Source organism: Vanacampus margaritifer, chromosome 20 (genome assembly GCF_051991255.1).
Source record: "Vanacampus margaritifer isolate UIUO_Vmar chromosome 20, RoL_Vmar_1.0, whole genome shotgun sequence".
Taxonomy (NCBI): Eukaryota; Metazoa; Chordata; class Actinopteri; order Syngnathiformes; family Syngnathidae; genus Vanacampus; species Vanacampus margaritifer.
In genome coordinates, this window is record NC_135451.1 from 11,183,131 (window position 1) to 11,208,591 (window position 25,461).

General features: G+C 37.3%; 2 protein-coding genes and 1 long non-coding RNA gene across 6 annotated transcripts in view; 1 reads left to right on the plus strand and 2 right to left on the minus strand.

Moving 5' to 3' along the window:
- reck (reversion-inducing-cysteine-rich protein with kazal motifs) overlaps positions 1–9,242 on the minus strand; it is a 32,616-nt gene extending 23,374 nt beyond the window's left edge. The window contains exon 1 of the mRNA XM_077554534.1: positions 9,061–9,242. Within this exon, the coding sequence (XP_077410660.1) occupies positions 9,061–9,133 (73 nt within the window). The 5' untranslated portion in view covers positions 9,134–9,242. The remainder of the gene's footprint in view (positions 1–9,060) is intronic.
- A 4,387-nt stretch (positions 9,243–13,629) lies between these two features.
- On the plus strand, positions 13,630–16,774 carry hccsb (holocytochrome c synthase b). 4 transcript variants are annotated; one of them, XM_077554459.1, is made up of 8 exons: positions 13,630–13,739; positions 14,252–14,365; positions 14,455–14,505; positions 14,603–14,736; positions 14,924–15,075; positions 15,158–15,277; positions 15,345–15,431; positions 16,208–16,774. In XM_077554459.1, the coding sequence occupies exons 2-8, from the start codon at positions 14,257–14,259 to the stop codon at positions 16,404–16,406; spliced, it is 852 nt and encodes a 283-aa protein (XP_077410585.1). In that variant the 5' UTR covers positions 13,630–13,739; positions 14,252–14,256; the 3' UTR covers positions 16,407–16,774. The 4 variants fall into 4 exon arrangements, with proteins under 4 accessions (XP_077410585.1, XP_077410587.1, XP_077410586.1 ...); XM_077554461.1 differs by having other exon boundaries at positions 14,458–14,505; XM_077554460.1 differs by having other exon boundaries at positions 13,683–13,784.
- A 1,343-nt stretch (positions 16,775–18,117) lies between these two features.
- On the minus strand, positions 18,118–24,184 carry LOC144040710 (uncharacterized). The gene is made up of 3 exons (XR_013289799.1): positions 24,135–24,184; positions 20,125–20,247; positions 18,118–18,842 (listed from the first exon to the last, which is right to left on the minus strand). It is a non-coding gene; the product is annotated as an uncharacterized LOC144040710 (long non-coding RNA).
- Between the last annotated feature and the right edge of the window lie 1,277 nt (positions 24,185–25,461).

Here is a 25,461-nt window from a genome sequence, read left to right on the forward strand (position 1 = left end):
GTAGTTATAAGTAGCTCCTTATAATACAGTAAATTATATTCAACATTTTTTGAGTAAGGCAAAATTAATATTTTTCATTGGGATAAAATCAAAATTTAAGGTTTGAACTTGTCAACGTACTGTTTAGAAAATGTTAACCATCATTTATTTGTTACATATTTGCCACGCAAAACATTTATTTTTTTATGCTACTGTAAAGAATAAAGTGACTCACAACGTCTGCTCTTTCAGCAACCTCAACTTATGTCTTCAACAAAATACTTTTTTTTTTCTTAACCATAACTGAGAGGACATAACTGCTCGTTCAAACAATGGCAAGTGACAATTATTGGCGAGCGGGACATGGAATGACGGAGGCCATTCAATCATTAAAAATAGGAGGCCTCTTGCTGGCTTGCTAATGAGCGCCGGCCCCATTTTAGAGTTCAGCATATTTAACGAGTACTCAGTTACATTCAGGAGGTCAAAACAAAAATGAGAGAAGATTTCACTCACAAGGGAAAAGAGCATCTGTTGCTGTAAAACCAACAATGTCTTTAAATTTCAGCATGGGAGTCACATTAACATCAGCAACTGCCGCCCAAATCGAGTTGAACTGGGGACAAACCCAACCACAATCAAATTTAAAGCAAATGTGACTAGTGATCGCTATCCAAAATATTAATATCAGTGGAAACCTTAATATTTGATGAAACAAAACATCAACTTTGCACACGCACATACAAAAAATAAAAATAAAAATAAAAAAACTATAAAAAAGAGAGAGCAATGATGATGACTTGTCGAATCGGTAAAATTACCGAATGAACAATACTGAGCTCTCTCTCTCTCTCTCAAAAAAAAAAAAAAAAATATAAATAAAAAATTATAAAAAAATAAAAAATTAAATCACAGCAAATTTAAAGCAAATGTGAAAAGTGATAGCTATCCAAAATATTAATATCAGTGGAAACCTTAATATTTGATGAAACAAAACATCAACTTTGCACACGCACATGCACATACTCACGCACATATAAAAAAATAAAAATAATAAAATAAATATTAAAATTAATAAAAAAGAGAGAGAGCAATGATGATGTCATGTCGAATCGGTAAAATTACCGAATGAACAATACTGAGCTCTCTCTCTCAAAAAAAAATACCAAAAAAAATAAAAAATAAAAAAATAAAATCACAGCAAATTTAAAGCAAATGTGACAAGTGATAGCAAATCCAAAATATTAATATCAGTGGAACCTTAATATTTGATGAAACCAAACATCAACTTTGCACACGCACATGCACATACTCACGCACATTCAAAAAAATAAAAATAAAAATTAATAAAAAAGAGAGAGAGCAATGATGACTTGTTGAATCAGTAAAATTACCGAATGAACAATATTGAGCTTTCTCTCAAAAAATAAATAAATAAATAATAAAATCACAGCAAATTTAAAGCAAATGTGACAAGTGATAGCAAATCCAAAATATTAATATCAGTGGAACCTTAATATTTTATGAAACCAAACAGCAACTTTGCACACGCACATACGAAATAAAAATAAATAAATAAAAAAGAGAGAGAGAGAGAGAGAGAGAGAGAGAGAGCAATGATGATGACATGTCGAATCGGTAAAATTACCGAATGAACAATACTGAGCTCTCTCTCTCTCTCAAAAATAAAAAAATAAAATCACATCAAATTTAAAGCAAATGTGAAAAGTGATAGCAAATCCTAAATATTAATATCAGTGGAACCTCAATATTCAATGAAACCAAACATCAACTTTCACACAAGCACCAGAGAGGCTATCCTAACATTCTGCTTCCTGCATTCCTAAGATCCGCAGCAGACTCTCTGGCGGGGGGGGGGATTTTAATGGATGGGGGTCCAAGGTCACTTCCTGTGCATTGATTAATTATGAATGGCCATATGGAGCTGGATATTATCCGGTTTGTAAGAATAAGAGATAACGCCAAATACATGTGTTTGCTTGTTTTGTTGAGCGCAAAATTTTTATTAAAAAAATCGACATCTCACGTTTCATGTTTTGTCATGTTTTTGCCGTGTCTTGTCTGCTCGTTTATTTTTTTGTCTCCACCTGCTCTCATCAGCTGTTTCTTGCGTCTACCAATCACCACCCTCCAGCTGCCCATGTCTTGCCCAGGTGTGCCTCATTGTCTCGTCAGTTTTCTTGTATTTATGCTGCATTCGAGGATGGTCGGAAGTCGGGTATATCCGAGTTGTTGTTTTTTTCCCCCAGTTCCGACCTTAATGCGTTCAAAGCGAAAGTAAACAACCAGAATGGCGGATAGTGATAAATTGTTTTTTTATTTTGGTCTTCAGAACTGATTTTGACCTCCAGCAAACTTGCCTTCTCGCAATTTTGCTTCATTTATTTATAAGCATTCCAAGCAATTCAGTTCAGTAGTTCACCGTAATAATTTCAAATTTCAATAATTTGTGTTACGTGAAGTTATGTCCAGTATTTATGAATGAAGAAAGCTAGTTTTATACTCGAGTAAATTGTGTTGTGGTAGTGGTGTCTGTTCATCTAAAATGACAAAATTGTCGCATCCGTGTTACAATGGAATGTACTGTGAAGGATTATTCACACTGCACTTAGCACAGCCGCACGATTATTACTAGGGGCTGGACTCGCTCCTAAAATAGTCATTCGCTAATCACGCCGACGTCAGCTAACGAATTCCGGTATATGATTTATTTCCACGCTACTCGCGGCACTTTTATCACTCAAAAGAACGGCTCCACGCTGCAAAAAAAACTACTTTTATTGGAATAACTCGATCGTGACTTTTTCCTTCTACTATCTAATGTGGCTACAACTTAACAGTGTATCAGACCACGTGGAACCACACTGCCCCTAAGTGGCCAAATCGAGTACAACATGAACAGCGCTCCCAATAAAGGCACACACAAACAAGGGCAAGACAGTAAAAAATAATTTAAATAAAATCGATTTTGGGACATTTAAAATCGATTCTGAATCGTACTAAATGAGAATCGCGATTCTTATGAGAATCGATTTTCGGTTCAGAACGATTTTTGCTTCCAAATGATTTGATTGACAATGGTTTTTGCTTGAATCTATAAATGTGCAAAGAAGATCTACTCCAGTCTGACTCGCTAATGCTAATTAGCGCGCCACTCGCGGCACTTATATCACTCAAAAGAATGGCTCCACGCTGCAAAAAAACTACTTTTATTGGAATAACTCGATCGTGACTTTTTCCTTCTAATCTCTAATGTGGCTACAACTTAACAGTGTATCAGACCGCGTGGAACCACACTGCCCCTCAGTGGCCAAATCGAGTACAACATGAACAGCGCTCCCAATAAAGGCACACACAAACAAGGGCAAGACAGTATAAAATAATTTAAATAAAATCAACTTTGAGACATTTAAAATCGATTCTGAATCGTACTAAATGGGAATCGCGATTCTTATGAGAATCGATTTTTTGGCATACACCTACTATCTACGTATTGATATCTATGCAAATGGCCACTCGCTTGAAAATGCTTCCTTTCGGTTTTGCGTTCTTTTTCTAAACAACCGTGTTTCAATCAACTTTTTTTTTTCTCTCTCTCTCTCTGTGTGTGACTGCTACGTAAGCTTCGTGATAAATCTTCCAATCTATAATTCGTCCCACCCTCTCACCAGACATGAGCTCATAGCCACAGCAAGGTGTATCACAGGATAGAGAAGTAGTTGGGAAAAGGAAAAGAAGAGCTGAGGAGGCCAACCACGGGGCAGAGACTCAAGTTTTCTGTTTACTGTAACAACAGGCATCCACAGTCAAGATTGATGTGCCACATATCACACCGCCACGAATAAGAGTCATCCTCTGACCGCAGTCCGTTCGCGCCACGGCATTACATCAGTATTGCGGCAAAAAAGAATCACCGACAAACATGAAGCAATAGCTTTAAACTGCGAAGATACAAAACGATTATTAACTGCTCTGTCGGGGTTGCTGCTCTTTTTTTTTTGGTCGCATTTTACACGCGGTATCTCCTCAATAACAAAAACTTCAAAACAGATTACATTCTCGGTGGTTCTGTTTGGATCTGGACTCCAGTGAGTAACAACTAGTCAAGTCCACAGCCAACCAGCTGTAGACGGTTAAAGATCAATAGAAAAGAAAGACTTGTCCGCAATAACAAGCCAATTGCATGTTTTCGAAGATAATGTGTGATAATATGATAACAGCGTTTACAGGAAATTAGTAGAAGATGCAATTACATCCAAACAACATTCTTTTGAGTTTTATAAAAAGGTTCACGTCCAGATGATGCTTGTTTTGACTTACTGACTTACTGTATGCAATTGCAGGCATAACACACGCGGGCATTTCCTTTGTTCTAGAATTACTAACTTAATAGGAAAAAGAGCAGTGGCAATCCGAAAACAATTTTCCATTTTCATGGACCAAATCAAAGCTGCCATGAAAATGAACAGCCCGCATAAATTATTATTATTATTTTTAAAATCTGTTCTCAGTTAAAAATGGCCTTGTGTCCAATGGCTAAGGGGAAAAAAGAACAAGAGAAGAACACATGCAAACTCCTAAAATGTTGAATTTTTAAAAACAATTTCCTCTAATTACCATGGTTCACTAGCAACTTTGGCATAGTGTCTTAATTCAATTAAAAATAAAAGGCTACTGAGCCACTGTGAGCAGCAAAAACTTTCGTTTGAGAGCGCTAATGGAGATATCGGAGCATAACACATTAATTAGACTCACACACACATTAATCAGGACGAGATTCTTTGGTTTTATTTCAGTGTTACTGATCTAATATTATAATAAATAAACAAACTAATAAATAAATAAATACAAATAATTATAATAAATAAATATAATCCTAATACTCAAAATAAAACAAAATTTTTCTTCACTTTTAACTAGCTTTTTTTTTATTTTTAAGAATCAATTATTATACCAATAATCCATTGTCTGCTGTAACATTAGTCCATGTGGGAAAAAAAATCACTGCATAGCTTCGAGTCAGAGATTTATTTGCGTTATTTGGTTTATCGGGCAGAGTTTGTTTTTTTTGTTGTTCACCACAGCCCTTCTTAACATAAACAATGGTGGTATATAGTAGGGTTGTGCCAAAAAATAGATTCTCATAAGAATCACAATTCTCATTTAGTACGATTCAGAATCGATTTTAAATGTCCCAAAATTGATTTTATTTAAATTATTTTATACTGTCTTGTCTTTGTCTGTGTGTGCCTTTATTGGGAGCGCTGTTCATGTTGTACCCGGTTTGGCCACTGAGGGGCAGTGTGGTTCCACGCGGTCTAATACACCGTTAAGTTGTAGCCACATTAGAGAGTAGAAGGAAAAAGTCACGATCAAGTTATTCCAATAAAAGTTGGGTTTTTTTCAGGGTGGAGCCGTTCTTTTGAGTGATAAAAGTGCCGCGAGTAGCGCGCTAATTAGCATTAGTGAGTCAGACAGGAGTAGATCATTACAATTCCTTGCACAGCTATAAATTGTAGCAAAAATCCTTGTCAAACAAATCATTTTGAATCAAAAATCTTCTTAATCGAAAATCGATTCTGAATCGAATTGCAGGCCCAAAAATCGGAATCGAACCGAATCGTGAGACATTCAAAGATTCCCACCTCTAGTATAAAGGGCTGAGGAGGAAAAAATAGCTAACTCGGTTAAAGTTGACCACAAAAATTGGTTCTGCCTCGAAACTAAAATGTATCATTTTAAAACCGTGTTTGCTGTATGCTCCAATGGAGTAAATTAAAATTAAAAAGATGTCTAAGGTTTGGGGTCGCTTAAAGAAGGACAAAAAACCTTTTATAGAATAACAGCAAAGTGGAGCTGACAGACACAGGTGGCAAATCCAGGTCCAGAAAGTAAAAACTCTGTCACAGTTTGGCTTTAACCCCTGGTGCTAGCTCGCTAGCTAGTTAGCTCGCTAGCAGGTAAACAAGCACCATGGCAGCTAGCACGACAACAGAAACAATTAGTGATAAGGGCTGAAGCCAAACTGTGGCAGGGTTTTTACTTTCTGGACCTGGATTTGCTACCTTTGCTGACCCGGGAACGTGTGATGACGAACTGGCCGCTGTTCAATTTGTTTTTAAGAATATACATAGCAATCATTTGTAAGGAAAGTTACAGTATGTACATGACATAATAATATGATGTGGTTACTATATGGTACATGGTTTTCACATCACGGCCCTCTGAGGGAAACCATAAGTACTATGTGTTTGACACACCAACTTAAATACACGCGGAGAAAATGCCGAATCAACAAAAGCGAAATATAAATAATTTTTAAGAAACAAAGCAAACAGGTGCGGGCGATTTTTACAGTCACATTACATAAGTAAAGTACAGTGTATCTGTAAAAAAAATACAATTAAATTAAATTTAAAAAAAGAGAGCAATGATGTCAAATCGGTAAAATTACCGAATGAACAATACTGAGCTCGCCAGAAAAAAAAGGAAAAAAATAAAATAAAATAAAAAAAAGGCAAAGTACAGTGTATCTGTAAAAAAAATACAATTAAATTAAATTTAAAAAAAGAGAGCAATGATGTCAAATCGGTAAAATTACCAAATGAACAATACTGAGCTCGCCAGAAAAAAAAGGAAAAAAAAAAAAAAAAAAAAAAAAGGTAAAGTACAGTGTATCCTTTCCGGGCAGCTAAAACAGAAAAGCAATTTTGGAAGCAGAGTGTATATTTTTCTACCATCTTGGGCTACATGTTGTATATAGAACTATACATTTAGCTTTCGCTAAAAGCTAGCGCATCCATTTTCTATACCGATCCCAGTTGACTTTGGAATACAGCTCGGACTGTTTGCCCGTCAATCACACGGCACACACAAACAAGCATTCACACTCGCATTCACAAGTCTGAGTATACAGAGAAAAACCAACACAAGCACAGGGAGAACATGCAAACCCCTCACAGGAGGGGGGGGGGGGGAGCAGAGATTGGAACCTCTCGCCCGGGAGGCAGACGTGCTAACCACTAGGTCACCGTTCCGCGCAAAAACAACATTTCATACTCAATTCAACAATCACCAAACTGAACCACGGGCCAAGAAACTTCCACTCCAAAGCGCCACTTTAATCTAATGTTCTGAAAAGTATAATTTTGTTTTGCGGGATTTGGGAGCCCATTCCTGATTACAGTGGACACGGAAAGAAACAGGGCAGACGTTCACTACGCTCCTTCCCCAGCTTTTCCACCTCCTTCTCCGCCCCTTCTGCCCAAATTGGTTCCAGATGCATTCTCTCACGGCTTTGCCTCCACAACAAAAATCACAACATGAAAGAGGTGACGGGGAAGAATTCTCGCCAAACTCAATCGAGGCAAAAAAAAATGCAAGGAATTTTTGACGTCAAATGAGGAAGAAGCCTTTTAGCAAAGCTTGTTGATCATTTTACCATACGGCGATGTTAATCGTACTTTTTCAGAACCTCGCGGAGAGCTTCCGGGCCTTCCTTTTGACTACTCCTCCATTCTATATCGTAGACAATGTGCACCCCAAATGAGGATCTAAGAGCTGTTTTACTTTCATGTTTCGTGCAGATGTGTGAACGAAAAAAAAAAAAGAAAGAAAGAAAAAGAGCAAAGCAAATCCACATCCTTAACCCATGTGGACTTGCACTTCAAAGACCTACATGTTCTAATAATGTAAAAGGGGACGCTTGATTTCAAAACGAGTCCCGGGTTTGAATCGAATGGCAACACACCTTCCCAAAATGGCCTCAAATGTGTCAGCCATTGTAACGAATTGGCCCCAATACACACGCTCACTGTTTGTCTGTCTTAACAAGTACCAGATAATTAGGCCAGTTAAATACTTAAAAGGGCAATTAAATTCAATTAGATAGTCATCATTTTTTATTTGGTTGACACTGGTATAAATTACAATATGGCCCAGCTGTCACTTAACTGTATGCGAGCTATTACGCAAACGTAAATTTTCAAACTGAGCATAATGTCTCAAACCTTTTTTTCTTGAATACACTGGGGTACAGTTGTATTTAATTTTAAATAAATTTGCATTTAAGGGATGCACAGATCATAATTTTCCCGGCCAATCACAAATCTGACTGAGATCCTGATTTCTTTTTTTTCTCCTCCCACATAACCAACATCATACACCTTCTAAGTTCCGGTCTTGTTTTATTGTAAAACATCGAACAATAAATAATAAATTAAAAGCCTATTTGTCATCTCACAGCAGAAGAGGGAGATATATGGATTTTATTTTAAGGGATCGTCCAATCAATGATGCAAGTTGGGGCTGATACCGATCCTGGATCCATTTGTATTATTACTATTACTATTATTATTATTATTTACAATTTCACTTCCATGTGATACATTTGAACTGAAGACATTAAGTCATTTTAGTTCCTCACATTTGACACATAATGTAACCGTTCAAACTGTGCATTATGTCATAGCTTTTATTAAATATACTCCTTATGAATAAAACCTGCCTAGCTTTTGATGAAACATGTTATTATGTTGGAGAGAAGTATTTTTTGTGAAGCTGTACTGTGACAACTTATTATCAATAGTGTATCAAAGCTAATCGAAACTACTACTGCTTGCTAATAAATGCGTGCTTAAAATAACATTTACCGCTCAGTTTTGGAGATAAAACTACTAAACTGGTTATCTCATGATGTCGTAAATTCTTCCAATGTCGCGCCATAATCCAACACGAGCTATTTAAACGGTTCCGTTATTCAGACTCGAGTCTCACGAGAAGTACTTAAAACACTCTAAAAAATGAATCAATAAAATGCTATTCAACCAGCATATTTCACACTGAGAGGTGAAATTGGATTGTAAATAGCTAATACGAGGACATACCGAACGGGCCAACGGGAGGTCAGCTGTCACTAAATCCACAAACTTTGAAAAAAAAGAAGTTAACACTCGAGCTGTGGACATCTTTTCCCCCTCTTTTGAATGTCAGGAAATAGGCGGAGAATGGGGAATAAGTTGACAAATGACTTTGGTGGAGAAGTCATAAACGAGAACTCACCCTGAGCTCGCAGCGGCGGGAGGTAAAAGTTTGCGGCGAAGAGGAAGCCGATTATCTGGCGACACACACGCATCTTATTGATATCCTAAAGTGCATCGTGGACGAGAAGACATGGAGAAGGCTGGAGATGTGACATGATGGTCCATGGAGGCTCTCTTTCGCTCGCTTGCTCTCCCTCTCGGACAGCCTTGCTCCCCCCACTGCGCCCCTCTCTCTCTCTTTCTCTCTCTCTCTCTCTCCTTTTTGGAACATGCGCAGAAGAAAGTTTGGGCCACCCCGTTTCACACATGGGGAAATATTTATTTATAATTCAACCTTTTTTTTTTTTTTTAAATAAAAGTTTTCTTCTATACACGTCTCTTAAATTAGCATTCGTAATGGTCACAGGAAGTCGAGTTGAAGTACAGAAACTGTAAAAAAAAATAAAATAAACAAATAAACTGGTAAAAGTCGAATACGTGCTAATTCGACTCAATTACTTATGTTAAGAAATATAATAAAAATGCAGACTCTGATATTTGCTTACAGAAAGTATAGATCAGCACTAGAGGCATATGGGCCGATTCTTACGGTTAATAGTGTGAGCAAACAAATCACAGTGTTACAGTGTTAAAGCTATAGCTCGAAAATGTACTTTTTTGGAATATTTGGCTAAGTAATTTTCCCATTAAACTCATTTTAAAAAAAAACAAAATAAAGAATATTTGGTACAAACCCGTGGGCGGTATTTTATTTTGAAATGGCTTGGTCAGAACCAACAAAAAGCAGAAAAAAAGGTCACAATAACGCCTAGGGGTTAAGACAATATAAATAAATAAATAAAATTCTTCTTTTTTTATTCTCACACTTGTACACGTTTTTATAAGCATTGTCCCATACAGTAAATTATATTTAATATAAAACATGAACAGTAGAGTTATGACTAATTGATCATGATTTTGTTCATGAACGAGTGGTTTAGAGATCTTTTTAAATTCAAATGGACCAAAAATCCTCCGCATTTCTGCCACTCAAATTTCTAATTTAAGTAAGTATTCTCAGATTTCTGGAGTCTTGCATGAAAGCAGACTGATTATCTTGTGTGTTGAATTAAAACCAAAAAAAAAAGGCAAACATCTGCTTGTACTTTATGATCAAGATCTTTGCCAATTTTTTGACATATTACGGACCAAGCAAGTAGTTGGCGCTATATTGTGTCAGTTTGACACATCACAGACTCATCTAAATCAGAAAGAAAAGTCTTGATGAAATTTTCTATATCAAAAGTAAACAGTGAGAAAAAAAGTGGTATGGAAAATCCCCAGCTTGTTGTAACCCTAATGCACTTCTATCTTTAAATCACGATTGTTTACCATGTTTATTTACAAATCTATTGCTATAATCTGAGCAAACAAACATTCCGATAATCCCAATATCATGATAGTGGAATGAATAGAAGACCCAATTTAAGAGGAAGAGCGAGGTGGGAGGCACGGCCTTCCAAGTGTGTCGCCTCATTGTCCCCCTTAATACCCGTGTCGGCTGAGCCGAGGGGCTTTTTGTGCCACAGCAGGGAAATCTGTGTCCAATAAGACACCCCCTTTTGTAATGGGTCAAAGGTCGGCATGAGGAGGATGTCAAGGGCTGGGAGTCAGCACATTGGCTCCGTGTGCGGAGACTACATCATGTCAACAAGCACGAATAGTGAGAGGCCCGAGAAAGTCGTTCATATAGAGATATCCTATATATATATATATATATATATATTAGGGTGTTTTATCTGTCATACATTTTTTTGCAAATCATTAAAAACAGCTTCACCACTAAAACCTGTTGAAGAGAGAGTCTCTTGTTTGTTCTTGAATGTACAATACAAACCCTGAAGCCAGTCGCACCATCGCTCTCTTTCTGCCCAACTGGCTCAGAGATATAAACATAAAGGTTGATTGTCCAGCAGTCAGATGTGCGATTCAAAGCTGTTTTGTTTCTCCATTAGGCCCGTTGCTGAATCCACTAATGAGATTTTACAGAGATAAATATTAGTTTAGATAGGAATAAAATATCCCAATTTAACACTAATATCGCGCTATATTGTTGTTTATCTAAATACGGGTGCCAAACTCATTTGAATTCACCCAAATTTGGTCATGAGTCGGAAATGCGTTGCCTTACAATTGATTTATTAGTTCGAGGCTCGATGTAAGCGTACAGAAGGTTCCAGTAAGTCCATTCATGAAAATGTTTTTTTTGCGCACAGTTAGAAGCACTGTTGTTGTCGCATCTCGTCACAATGGTATGTGTCATTATGGAGTGAGGCAGGAGTGAGTGTGACATAAATATTCACACACAATAAATGAAAACACCCTATATAAGCTGGACATAATTTGATTTTTTTGTATAAGAAAATCCAAATCTAATAATAATAATAATATAAAAAAATATAAATTATTTTATATAAATTATTTTTTTTTAAGTAATGAAAATAGTTACTTGCCTGGTAACGAGTTACTTTCATTTTGAAGTAATTCAATTACTAACTCAGTTACTTTTGTTAGCGAGTAATGAGATTGTCCTATTTATAATTATCTTATTGCAGAGTAATCTCAAATTTCTTAGCAAATTAGCTCAAACTTTTCCATCAAATCCTAACAGCCAAATTTCAGAATATTTTTTAATTAATCGGTTATCATAATTTTATTTTGATACGTTTCTGAATTGGCATCGACCTAAAAATAGTTTGTTTGATTTTGGCTTCATTGTAAAAAAAATCCAACACCATAGACTTGAATATTGCCAGTCGCTGAAAGTTCTTCATTAGTTCGAACCGGCATTTTGTCACATCGTGACTAGTAAAGGCTTGCTTGAGCAACGGAAACCTTACTCACAAGCTTTTCATGACAGACGCGGCATCTGACATGTTCCCCATTCCTACATTGCAGCAACTTTTTTTTTGTTTATGTTCCACAGGCAGCAATTAACTTCCTTTCAGCATCTGTCAGAATGTGGAGCAAAAAAAAGTCACACTCAAGACTGAATTCCAAAGCAGGTGAATTGAAAAGTTGTATTTAACAAAGCAAACACCTGTCATGTTCACGCTAGCTGTACAGTAGTGTTGATGCGTCTGCAGCTGCGTGATTTTCACACACACAATCACTTGGGGAGGGGGCGGCGGTGGGGGCAGACACGGACAAAGAGGAGTCAGTCTGTCAGTGCTTGGGTGTCAAGTAAGATGGATGACAAAGAGGGAACATATGGTTTGCTGTTGTTTTCCTACTAAATCCTCCTTTTAGCGTGGAGCTGTTAGCTTCATTTACAAGTGTTTGGGTTGAGATTGGGTTGACATGAGTGGGACAGAACATGACACATATTGTTACTCAACGTATAATAAAAGAAAAATAACACCAGCCAACATAACATGCTGCTTTAATAACAATGTATGGAAAGTCGGGCATTTAGTTCATATCCACCATGCTACTATGCTAATAGGACAAGTAGGCTACAAGTTACTAAATTATTACAATTTTGTAGAACATATATAAGAAATTGTGTTCTAAATGTAAGTCGGTAAATAGATGTTTTTACATGCATGGGTACTTTTAATGGTGGGGGAAAGTATTACTTGAGGTGGGGAGCGTGGCTGCTTGGGTGGAGTGCACCTTGAGGCCATATGTGGACCAAATGTGCCCACAAACGGCATAAAAACACATTCCCACGGAAAAAACGATATAGCCTGTAGGCAAAACTTAATATAGCTTTATGTACCTTTTGGTGAAAACATTCCAATTATTGAGTCAGAATTGTGTAAATGGATCGAGATCCAATTTCAACGCACGCTAAGAACTAGCAACGAGCTAGCCAAGGACGAATTGTTTTATTCTCTTTGGTGTGCAGGTGCTATCAATATTTATATTTTACTCAATAAAGTGATAAACGTTTTGTTTTTAATAAAGAAAACCACACGGCCTAGTGAGTGACATGAGGAAAAAAATTCAAGACTAGTTGCAACATTCAACTTTTGTTCCATTTTTTCACATCATAAAATCTTTATTTCTATTGTTAGACTATACATATACATAGCCTATAGTATATATTATTTGGACACCACTGGGCCAACACTCAGTCCCAGAGGGGATTTCCCCCCCTCCATATTCCCCTTAAACCTGGGATAATGAGCACCGCAGAAAGAAGCCCATTGTATATTCACATAGCAATTTAGTGTTTATTAATGTAGTTTAAAAAAAAACAAAAAAAAAACGTTAGAATTTTATTGTAAGTACTGTTAGTAAGTACCTAAACAGTTGTTTGTTTTTCTAACTGAGAAATACTTACTTTTTGGGGACTGATTATTATGTGAATAGATACTAGTTTGGTACGTTTTTTTGTGGAAATGCTTAATTACTACTATCAAAGGGATAAGAGAATACATAACTCAAATTCAAGATTTATATTTGTCGATGTACTGTAATTCAATTCGCTGCTACAGTCCTGTATGTTTTAACAGTGCAAGTTTCCCTTCCAACAGAAGGTGGCGGTAATGTATCAAAACGCTATTTGAGAGTCACGCAAAGATGATGAAGAAGAAGCTGGTCACGTCGCTTCTGCGTAATGACGTCATTCGTTACGTATTCGGACGTGCCCTCACGTCTCATAACCCAGTCGTGAGCTTCCCTGCTCGTTGACATTGGAACAGAACTACTTCAGTAAGTGGTTATTTTGATTTTGTGCTGTTACACTCCACGTTCAATGTGAGTAATCATTCCAAACTGCTTTTGTCTACTGTATGTCTTTCGCTGGAAATATTGATATTTGTTCGTAAATTCAGTTAATATTAGCAATGTCGCGACTCGCTAGCTTGTCTGTTCGTTTAAGTAGCTGCTCAGCATCCAAACGATTTCATAGTAATTGATCATTATATTGAATTTGCCAATAAAACGCAGGCGTGTTAGGTAAAAATTCACGCGTTGCTGTAAAGTGCTAATGTAACACAGAGGTCATTTTTAATTGTGTCCAGGTGTCATCTCGTCATTATCAATACGTTATTTTTTTATGTCTTATGAGACTCATTATGACGTAAGTACGTACGCGTTAATTACCCTTGAGGTTACACAATTAGTATTTTGTTTACCTGCTTGACGTAAACGCATTGGTGGGAAATACTAGTGTGCTGTACTGTACCTGAGTAGATTTTCCCGTTTTTTTGTGCTTGAATCAGGCAGGATGGGGGCCTCCACTTCAACACCTGCTGCTCCCACTGTTCGGGCAGAGGCAATGATTGCTACCCCTCCTCAAGGTTGTCCTATGCACAAAGAAAATCAGCCTCTTCAAGGTGATGATGCACAATCTAATGTCATGGAAACTGTGGTAACATTATCTAATAAATGTGTCTACTCTTGTATATTAAACAAAAAAAAATAGTAGTATCTCCCCCATCAGAGTGTCCCATGCATCAAGCTCAGCCAGTTACAGGTAGGTAACAAGTGAATAGGTCTACCGGCATATACAATACCTTACTGTCCGTATTGCGTTGGGAAATCATCAATCTGGTGCTCCGGTCTGGTTGCAGTGTCGCCGCCTTCGGAGTGTCCGATGCATAAAGCCGAAGACAGCCCAGCTCACCAGGATCGGGCCTATGAATTTGTAGAGTGTCCCATAAAAGCTGCAGCAGACTCGAATAATGACATCGACCCAGCAAATATGGTACAAGAAAGACATTTGTTGCGCTTTTATTTTTTTTGTTGGACTTGGACCCTTTTTTTTTTATTTCGTCTTAAGCGTAACTGTAGATCGAGTCTGTGTAAACCTGCAAGACCTTCCTGTAAAATAACTTTTGAACTATTATTGTCTTTTTTTTTTTAATTTCTTTTGCGACCCATTATCCTCACAGATGCCACCTCCTAACCAAACGCCCGCTCCAGACCAACCCTTCAAGCTTTCGGTCTCCAGGGAAGAATCTACCATTCCCCGCCACGGCACGGAAAAAAAGCACTGGGTGTACCCATCTGAACAGATGTTCTGGAACGCCATGCTGAGGAAGGGGTCAGTGTGTGTCAAACTGGCTTATACGGTAGCAATATGTCGTTTAGATTGAACACCCTTTTTGTGCTAATATACACTCAAGGTGGCGCTGGCGTGAGGATGACCTCGCCGCTGCCGACATGAACAACATCATCAAAATCCACAACAAGAACAATGAGCAAGCCTGGCAGGAGATCCTGAAGTGGGAAGCTTTGCACGCAGGGTGAGTAGAATGGAACAGAACATTTTCCCGCCATATTTGTATCTAAACCTGTCAAATATTCTTGCAGCGAATGCCCATGTGGTCCAACCTTGAAGAGGTTCGGTGGAAAAGCCAAAGAGTACTCGCCCCGGGCTCGCTTCCGCCATTGGATGGGGTAAGCCGATCTTCATTGTGATGGGGATATAGATATCTACTGCATATTTGTATTTTATTGATTTTTATTGAATCTTTTTATCATGTTTTTATTTTTAACCCTGGAGAACCCAAGGACCCTTTTTTTCTTTGGAAAATTATGAATTATACATTAAATGACTGCTATAAATTCACTGAACACCAAAATATATGTTTTTTCAATTTGAACTCTTTATTCCCTAATTTAGGATTAGGGCGAAATTTGACCCTTTTGGGATTTAGGGGTATCATTTCGAAAAATCTGAATAACAAAAATGATCAGTAAACTATTTAGAATTTAAGAAAATAAATCAATCACAGCTAGCTATCAGACACAGCTACATTGAACAATATAATTTTTTTGTTTTATTTCTTGCATTTTAGAACTGGATTTTGAATGTACAAACACTTTGGCCAATGGAAACAAGAACACAGGGACAAAATAACTGCTGGGAAAAAAAATAAAGGTCTTTGTTATTTGAGTAGCAGAATTTATAGGGGCCAAATTTGACCCCGTGGGTTCTCCAGGGTTAAAAAGCTAACTTTTTTTGGGGGGTGGGGACAGATTCCATTCATTTATGTTCTGTAGTGTAGATAGAAAGTAGAACACAGATTATTTTCACTTTTTTGATACTCCGCTCTCCTCTGAAGATCATGCAAACAACGGGTTCATGATGTCGTGCCGGTCGAGAAACGACGCTTAAGCGCTACAAAACAGCATACGGAGTGCCTCATTTGCCTCGTCTCTCTCTCTCGCAGCTACGAGCTGCCCTTTGACCGTCACGACTGGATCGTCGACCGCTGCGGGAAGGAGGTGCGCTACGTCATCGACTATTACGACGGAGAGATCAACAAGGAAACCTACCAGTTCTCCATCCTGGATGTACGTCCGGCGTTCGACTCTTTCGATGCCGTGTGGGATCGCATGAAAGTCGCCTGGTGGCGATGGACCTCGTGAAGAACTTTTGCATGAACTTCAAACACATAAATATACACACAAGTTGCTCATTTCAACTCTTTGCAAGTTTTGGTGCTGTCTGAAGCGAATCAACTTTTTGGAAATAATCATTGCTTTTAAAAAAAAAAAACTCGACTTGCTTTGTAGTTCACTGTTGTTTTTTTTAACAGTATATGCTGCTTAAGTTATGGTATTTTTTCTTTACAAAAATATATCAATATCACAAAATATTGTGTTCTGTAATAAACAAATTAGTTATTGATTTTTTTTAAGGTCAAAGTAACTCATAGTGTAAACATGGAGACCATTGATTAAAATCAATGAATATACTGTATTACTGTAACTAAATAAAGATATCCGCAAACCTATTGGACACAAAATTAATGACTCTTATGGTAATCTGACATCTTCATGTCACCTTTGTTTGTTGTTTGTGTTGACTGGTATTGCTTTCCAAATATCCAAACTATTACCAAAAAATAAACAGCAGATTTTTAAATTCTTGTATGTTTTCTATAATTGAAAGTTAACTTCTTAAAATGTATGAAAACACTCAATTGATTCACTACATTGACCCGCCAGCTTTATGGATGTAGTTTCCAACTATGACCACAAGAGGGAGGTGTTTCACCAAGATACAATTTTTGAGTCGCAGTCAATGAACACTAAATGCAAAAAAGAATGTACAGTATATCATTACACCTCTAATGGCTCCTATACATGAAACATTTATATACTGTAGTGTGCACAGTTAAATGTAATGTACTACTTAAACCGTTTGTCATTTTTGGAAACACAAAATTTGCAATTTATGTCATTGTGTTGGGCTACTTACGATAGAAAAGTGTGTGGTAGGTAGGTGGATGGTTCAATTAATTTTAAATTTTTTACAAGTCTACCAGGTCATAACCAACAGCTCATGGCTAGTAACAAACATTATGGCCAGACGAATTTACAATAAAATACATTTTATAGGTCCTCAAAAAGGACATACGGACTTCCGGCCATCTTAACCCGCCACTACTGCGAAATTGTTTTGGTTCCTGCTTGTGCTGTTGACTATAAAAAGGCCACGGGAATCCTGCCCATGAATGCCTTGCGGCGCCGTCTATCGAGTTATACTTCTGTATTTGTGCAGACCACAAGAAAATAAGATGTAATGCGCTCATTTGTGAGCCTTAGTGGTGCTGGCAGGCACGTTTTTATGACTTGAGCCGAGCTAGCTACTAGCTGTGTTTTACGGAACAAATGTCGTAGCTGCATAGAGTGCACTCCATATCATGAAAGTGAAAATAACCCAACATGTTCTCAGCTTTTATGGAAAAAAATGGCAATTTATACTAAATTATGAATTTAACCCTGGAGAACCCACGGGGTCAAATTTGGCCCCTATAAATTCTGCTACTCAAATAACAAAGACCTTTTATTTTTTACAAATTTAACTTCAAAAGTCCAGAGTGCCACTTCTGACCCCTGCATGGGGCCATCTAGTGGATGAATATTGCACTTGCATGAGCCAGAGTGGCGGTGACAAGATGGCTGGCAAATCAATCCAAACAAAACCATCAGATGGTAAAATTGTGTTTTTTTTTGTTAATCTATTTCATATCATGTTGCAGAATGCCTAGGAGTATGTTTTATATATATATTTTGATAAATTAGCAACTCTGAGCTAGTTAAAAAAAGGGTTAAAATTGAAAAAAACATATTTTGGTGTTCAGTGAACTTATAGCAGTCATTTAATGTATAATTCATAATTTTTCAAAGAAGAAAAGGGTTCTTGGGTTCTCCGGGGTTAATTAATTTTATAAATGACAAGAACTTTTATGCAATCAAAATCCATATCACAAAGCTTGATTAGCAAACGTAACAGGATCCGTCTTGAAGGGTTTCGAGGAGAAACTTTGGAAAGATAGTTCAGAACACAAAGCAGGGAAACATAAACAAATGTAAATATTCTGGACTGAATCTCAAGACAATGTCCATGACAGACCCAAAGAAGAAACAGAGCTGAAATCTTGACTCTTAGATGAGTTCCCTTATAAAGCAGAACCAGGTCATTTTCTTTGTGCTTATAAAAAGAGAGTTGTATGCTTCACCGTATTTGGTCCTGATGTATTCATTCCTACTTCGTTTTCACTGCGCTGACGCGTGGCTCGGGATACCAATCTGCAAATAAAGCCGAGCACCGATCCGGACGCGTCTCGCTTCACATTTCGCACAAGCTTCTGATTCTGTGATTATTTCTGCTTTGGGTTTATATTTCGTTATCCTCAAGTGGCTTTTGTGGAATAAATGCCAATGGGCACATGTGGCCATGTTGAATTGATGATCAGCTATGGGTTACTTATATGTCGGTTGGGCAGAGCAGAAACCGAATACGCAGTTAAGGCAGCGGACGTCAAATGTCTTCGGGCTGCTGCGTCCGCGGAGAATCTGAAGAAAGAAAAAAAAAAGAAAGAAAAGAAGGAGAATCTGATTTGAATGCATGTGGTGTCTGCTGTAATGGCGCGGAGGGTGATTATCTTTTCTAAATCTAAAAAAAGCATAGTACACATTGAATAATAATATAATGGTGCTCATAATAAGAATGCAGTTGATGGAATAATGCATCACAACTGTCTTTTGCCTCCTACGTGTACGTGTTGCCTTAAACACTGCATGCGTGATTTCCCACGTGTATCGAGGCAGACCGCGCAGATGCACAACACACGGCAGATGTCCAAACCCTGCAGCATTCTCCATACAAGTCAGATATTTTATAATATCCATTGTCTGTATTCTCTATTTCCACCCTAAAGACGAGAATTTGAAGCACTGTCCAACCCAATGTCTATGCTAGCTTTAGCTTCATCTGGTTTTATTAGCTAATGTTATGTTCAAAGATATGGCTGAAATTTTACTTTTGTATAGATTTGACCCTGGTGGTATTAATATCATTGCGGTATCTTTATTTATTTATTTTTTGCCATGAATTAGACCTTAGTAGTTAGTACCTTAACACATTCACTGTCATTGACGGCTATAATCGTTAAAAAAAAAAAAATTTTTTTTTAACTATTTCTATTAGTTTAACTTTTTTTTCTACTTTTCTTAACAAGAGTATGAAAACCTAGATTTTTTTAATTGTACATTTAGAACAGATATAATATTTGTGATTAATCGTGAGTTAACTATTGAAGTCTGACGCCCCTAATTTTTAACAATCATCTAGTCATTTTTTAATTGTAATTATTCGCATAACTTCCCTAGTTAACTCCCGATTAATCACAAATTTGATATCTATTCTAAATGTACAATAAAAATAATGTTCTAAGTTTTCATACTCTTGTTAACAAAAGTGGGGGAAAAAAATGTCAAACTAATAGAAATAGTTCAAATGAATTTTTGACGTCTATAGCCGTCAATGGCAGTGAACGAGTTCATTTATTGTTTTACATAAAAAAATAATAATTCTGATCTCACTACAGTAAAAGTTCACATCGAAGTGTCTAAAAAGTGGAAGAAACAAACTATCTCAACAGCCTGATTAATTTGTGCATTTACTGTACACCTGAGATGCGTTTCCCTTCACGCCCTGTGGTGATATTTCACTCATATTGAAACATGGCTATAAATAGAGAATATGTTCTTGTTTAATTGATGCCTTCTTTTCACGTGGCCCGAGGCAATTTGTTTTTACTTCCTGCCTGAGGAGAGAGATCATACAGCGCCTCACCTGCTGGTGGTTAAGGTGCTGATAGAATGGAAAAGGAGGTCGGAGGACGACCAATTCACAGTCGGTCAAGATTGTTTTCTTCATTTCCGGGATTCTAAGTGGCACAAGAAAAGACCTTTTGGCCTGCATGAACAAAAAAATGGTTCTGTATGAATATGAAATCAACAAATTATTGAGTGCAAATAAGAGTAAACTACAAAAAACATGCCCTGTTCCAATTTTAAGGCGCCGCCAAAGGATTTCCAATGAATGGAGCAACTGTAATGCCCTCGCATGTGGGTAAGGAGAGCCACGGTTGCTGATGTCCTTTCAGCCATTCGTTAAATAAGACAAAAATTTGACTCCAGTCGCTGACGTCATTCCCTAGGCCACGCCCCTTTGACTGCCATGGACGTTAAAAGACGTCAAGTAAAAACCTAAGGGGAGCCGCCAATGACGTTAAAATACGTCATCCAATTAAAAAAATATTTTTTTTTGAAACGGGTGGAGGAAAGCCTTGGCCAGCTGTGGTGAAAGTTTCAAGCAGATCTAGTTAGCCTAATGACTATTTTTGGCCCCTAGATGGCAGCAATGACTCTCTTTTGACAAGATTGGGTAGGCGTCAGTAGAAGACGTGAGGCGGAGCTAGAGGGGACAATGGCTGGGGAAGGGAAGAGAACATGGCGACCGGTTGCAAGCAGCTCACGCTCGAGCAGTTTTTTTCAAAGACGAAAAGCATCGACCGACGCTAAAGAGCGCATTGATGACGACGATGATCATCATCGATGATGATGATGGTGACTCCGAGGCCAACATCAACATTATGATTGTCTAAAAAATGTTTTTATACGTACTGTATATTCAATTGGATTCTTGTCCTTGGCCAGTCGGGCTCCGAGGTCAGGGTTATTTAGTGGAGCCCAAAAGTTCCATTTCCAAACAAACACGGTGAAGCAGCATTTAGCTGTTATGCTGCACGCAAGCTGCAAATAAAAGTGTAGTCCGCCCCAAGTGCAGGTTGATGCGGCAGGAAAAACAAATTCAACAATGACAAAAGGTCGACATGAATAAGCTAACAGCTAGATTTTTAGCTATTAGCGCACAACTTGACTTTATTATGCCAAAAATAACAGCAACTTTTGTCTTGTTATAAAACCTGCATTAAAAGTATGTTGTTGGGGTTAATTAGCTTCACACTTTTACCAATACAGAACGCAAAAACTCACAAAGTAGCCGCTAAAAGGTTTCCTTCAGACAGTGGCAAAGTTCTTTTTTTTCTAGCTCGCACCTTCTTGGCAGTGATGGAGAACGGCTTTGACACCGAAGCAGACATCTCAATCAGGGCAGAGCGCTTCATCACATATCTCCTCGGGGATGTAATCAGTCCTTCTCCAATTTGGCATAAGCTGCTTATCGTTCTACCGGGAGCAATGACCAACGACTTTTATGGTGCGGGCCACTGACAAATGGAGAGATATTCCCCATCTCCCTACTAGTGTCTTTTCACGATTGTGCTGATAAACTATTGTGAGGATCATGGTTGAGGCTCTATATAATTACTTGTGCAGTGATCGTCCCATTTCACCTGGTATGAGGGATCGATATCGCGAGACGGCGCCTTGATGACCCCTTAATCTGGCTTGGTACCGCCTCCAATGTGGAAGCGAGGAAGGAGGTCTTTGTACGGTAGAACAATGGGCCAGAGAAACACACACTACACCTTTAGTGCCATATGAAAATACTTTACTGCTTCTGGGCTCCTTGTGCTGTTAATATTTTAGGCACTGCAAACTACAATCAAAGTAATAAAACATTTTCATCATATGCTTTTGTAACACTATTAACTCATTCACTGCCATTGACGACTATAGACGTCAAAAATTCATGTGAACTATTTCTATTAGTTTAACATTTTTTTTTTCACGTTTGTTAACAAGAGTATGAAAACCTAGATTTTTTGGGGGTACATTTAGAGCAGATATAAAATTTGTGATTAATCGTGAGTTAACCAGTGAAGTCATGCAATTAATTAAGATTTTAAAAAATTAATTGCCTGACGCCCCTAATTAAAAAAAAAAAAAAATTTCTTTTTACAAAAAATAATAATAATAATTTTACTTATTTTTTTTAATTTTTAATCTTTTTTTTATTTTTAAGAAAAGATTATTAAAAAATTAGGGGCGTCAGGCGATTACAATTTTTAATCGTAATTAATCGCATGACTTCACTTGTTACCTCACGATTAATCACAAATTTTTTTGCTGTTCTAATACAAATACGAATTTGTATTAGTTTATCAATTTTTAGTTTTATTAATTTTTTTATGAAAACCTATATATTTTTTTATTGTACATTAATAACAGATATAAAATTATCATACGATTAATTAGGATTAAACACCCCTTATTTTGTATATATATTTTTTAAATTAGGCTCGTCAGGTGATTACATTTTTTAATTGTAATTAATCGCATGACTTCACGAGTTAACTAACGATTAATCACAAACTTTATATCTGTTCTAACACAAATACAAATTTCTATTAGTTTATAAATTTTTCATTTTATTTAATTTTTTATGAAAACCTATATATTTTTTTTATTGTACATTAATAACAGATATAAAATTATCATATATCATCATAATTACGATTATACGGCTCCTATTTTTAATAATTCTACTATAAAACTATATATTCTTTTAATTAGGCCCGTCAGGCGATTATATTTTTTAATTGTAATTAATCACATGACTTCACTAGTTAACTAACGATTAATCACAAATTTTACATCTGTCCTAAATTTACAAAAAAAAAAATCCTAGGTTTTCATACTCTTGTTAGCAAAAGTGGGATGTTTTTTTAAACTGATAGAAATAGTTCAAATGAATTTTTGACATCTATAGCCGTCAATGGCAGCAAATGAGTTAAGTGTTGAATACATCCATGTCTTTGGAGGACTCAAATTTAGTACCTCATTCCAACAAACTGTCAACGGTTCTTTGTTTACTTTTGAGATCGGTGTTTTACTGCTAACTTGGCATGCCTATTCTTTAATCTGGCCATATAATATATGCATGCCGATGAGCAATGGGTTCACTTAGCATCCATTCACGCCACTGTTAGCCAATTAATTCCGCTCAAGCAGAAACGTGAGCACTAATTACGACTTTGATTAGGAGGCGAGCCGAAGAAAGAAATGGTGTGCTCAGGTAAGGTGAACCCTCGACCATGCGTCTTGTGAAAGGCAGGAAGATTCCAGTGTTTTTGCATGTGTGGGCTTAATTGCATGACAGTACAATGTGGGTGGCGAGGTCCTTGTTGTGATGAGACCATCTAGCACTCATTTATTAGTTTGTACTTTTTCTATTTTTGATCTAGCCAAGGAGCTTTTTTTTTTTCTCAACAGATTCAAACTTGAGAGTTCATTTTGACAGCAATTAGAAATTCCGGTACTTTTTTCCGAAATCAACAGCTCTATTTGATAGGAGAAGGGGCGGGGGGGGGGGGGGGGTAGGAGAGAGGAGAAGCGGCACTAAAACAGCCTAAAATCCGGACGCGTTCCCCAAGAATGGCGGAAATCTCAGTTTAAAATTGCTGCTTTTATGTTGTACTAAAGAAACAAAATTGCACGACAGATGCTCTATTGAATTGTATTGTATAATTTTAAATGTTGACGGTTTCATTTTGCTCATTTATTATACCAATGAATAAGACAAGTAAAATTGAAGTTGCAATGAATGCATTTCAGTTGAAAATTTTTTATGCTTTTTTTAATGTACCAATGAATATTGTTGTAATATTGAGCATGAAATTCGATTTTCCATACAAAAATGTCATACGCACATGTAGCGTTCCACTATTTACATGCAGCCCGCTTGGCTTTTATCTTGTCAGACCAGACTAGTGAACAATCAAGCCGCATTACCCTTTGAAAGTGTCTAGAAAGGACGGGCGACAATAGCAACATTCGCCTCAATTTTACATGCTGCAAATATTCGTCGATTCCCCACACCAACAAAGACAGACTCACCGCTGAGCGCATCCTCCAAAGTGCTTCAGGACATGAGAGGAAATGGCAGAAGCACTTGCCCCTTATGCTAATCAAAGTGGATCTATTTAGTATTCTCTCCAGGAGCTCACTAGATCCCCCCCCCCTCCTTAAATTCACAACAACACAAAGAAACTCTGATTGTGCCCCCTATGCTCTGAAAACTTTGAACTCCAAATGTAAGCCAGCATCATGTTTGTCGCAATATTATATTTCTTGCTTGGTTATTCATTGAAAAAAATAAATCTGTTTTTGCGAAAATACCATGTGGATATTAAAAGTTGTATAACGTACCGCGCCGTCAAAAATGATAATATAGCAATTATTTTCTACCCTGGTTTAAAATAAATAAATCTACTGTATAAATTGCTCCGCATTAGCATGCATTCCGACGTCTTTCCTTCAAGCCAACAAGTGTGAATTATTTTGTGATCGGCAATCTTGTTCCCAACCGCTTGCATTTTAAGAGGCAATTAATAAATAGTGTTCGTAGCGGCGTGCAACACACAGCCCCCAGCTACGCGGTTGCGGGGAGTCATTAGCCACCGAATAAAGACGTTGTTTGACAATAATTGTGAAAATGGAAGAAATCAAATGCAGTGAAATATAAGAATACTACAATACAATTACATGCAATGTAATCCATATGTGTACACGTAAACATACTGTTGAAATATGCAATACATGTTGTATACTAAAATGCTCAAATGTTTGCTATTTATGTTGACTTTATCCACCGAATCAACTCGATTGGGTTGGTAAATGGATTGCACTTATCTTGATCATATGTTCAAAAAGCCATATTCATTTATCTTATCGAAATGTATCGGAGTATAACCTACTCCGTCCGGCACGTCAACACACGAAAAGGTGAACCTTTTTAGCTTAAAATAACTTCCCGTGCCTCAGCATCATACTAGCTAGCAATTAAGCTAGTTTGTCTGTCAGGTGCGGCGTCCAAATGTGAAAACGCCCTTTCGTTTGTTGCTAGCATGGTATTAGCCAGCCGAATATTTCCGTTAGCCAGACAAATGTTGCCATAACAACTTCCAGGCGTCCGATCGAATGATCCGCATACGTAGCTTTCACGCCGACATAGAGCAACGGGACAATCCATCCAAACATTCCTCTCTGATGATTCGAGTCACCACTGATTAGCGCGCAGCCTTAGCATCATTTCAAACATTTACATTAAAACTGACACCTAAAACACAAGAGAACTAAACATTATCCAGTGGTACCTTAATTTAAAAGTTTAATCCATTACATAACCCCAAGCACGTCTACATATATTTACAGACTGAAATGA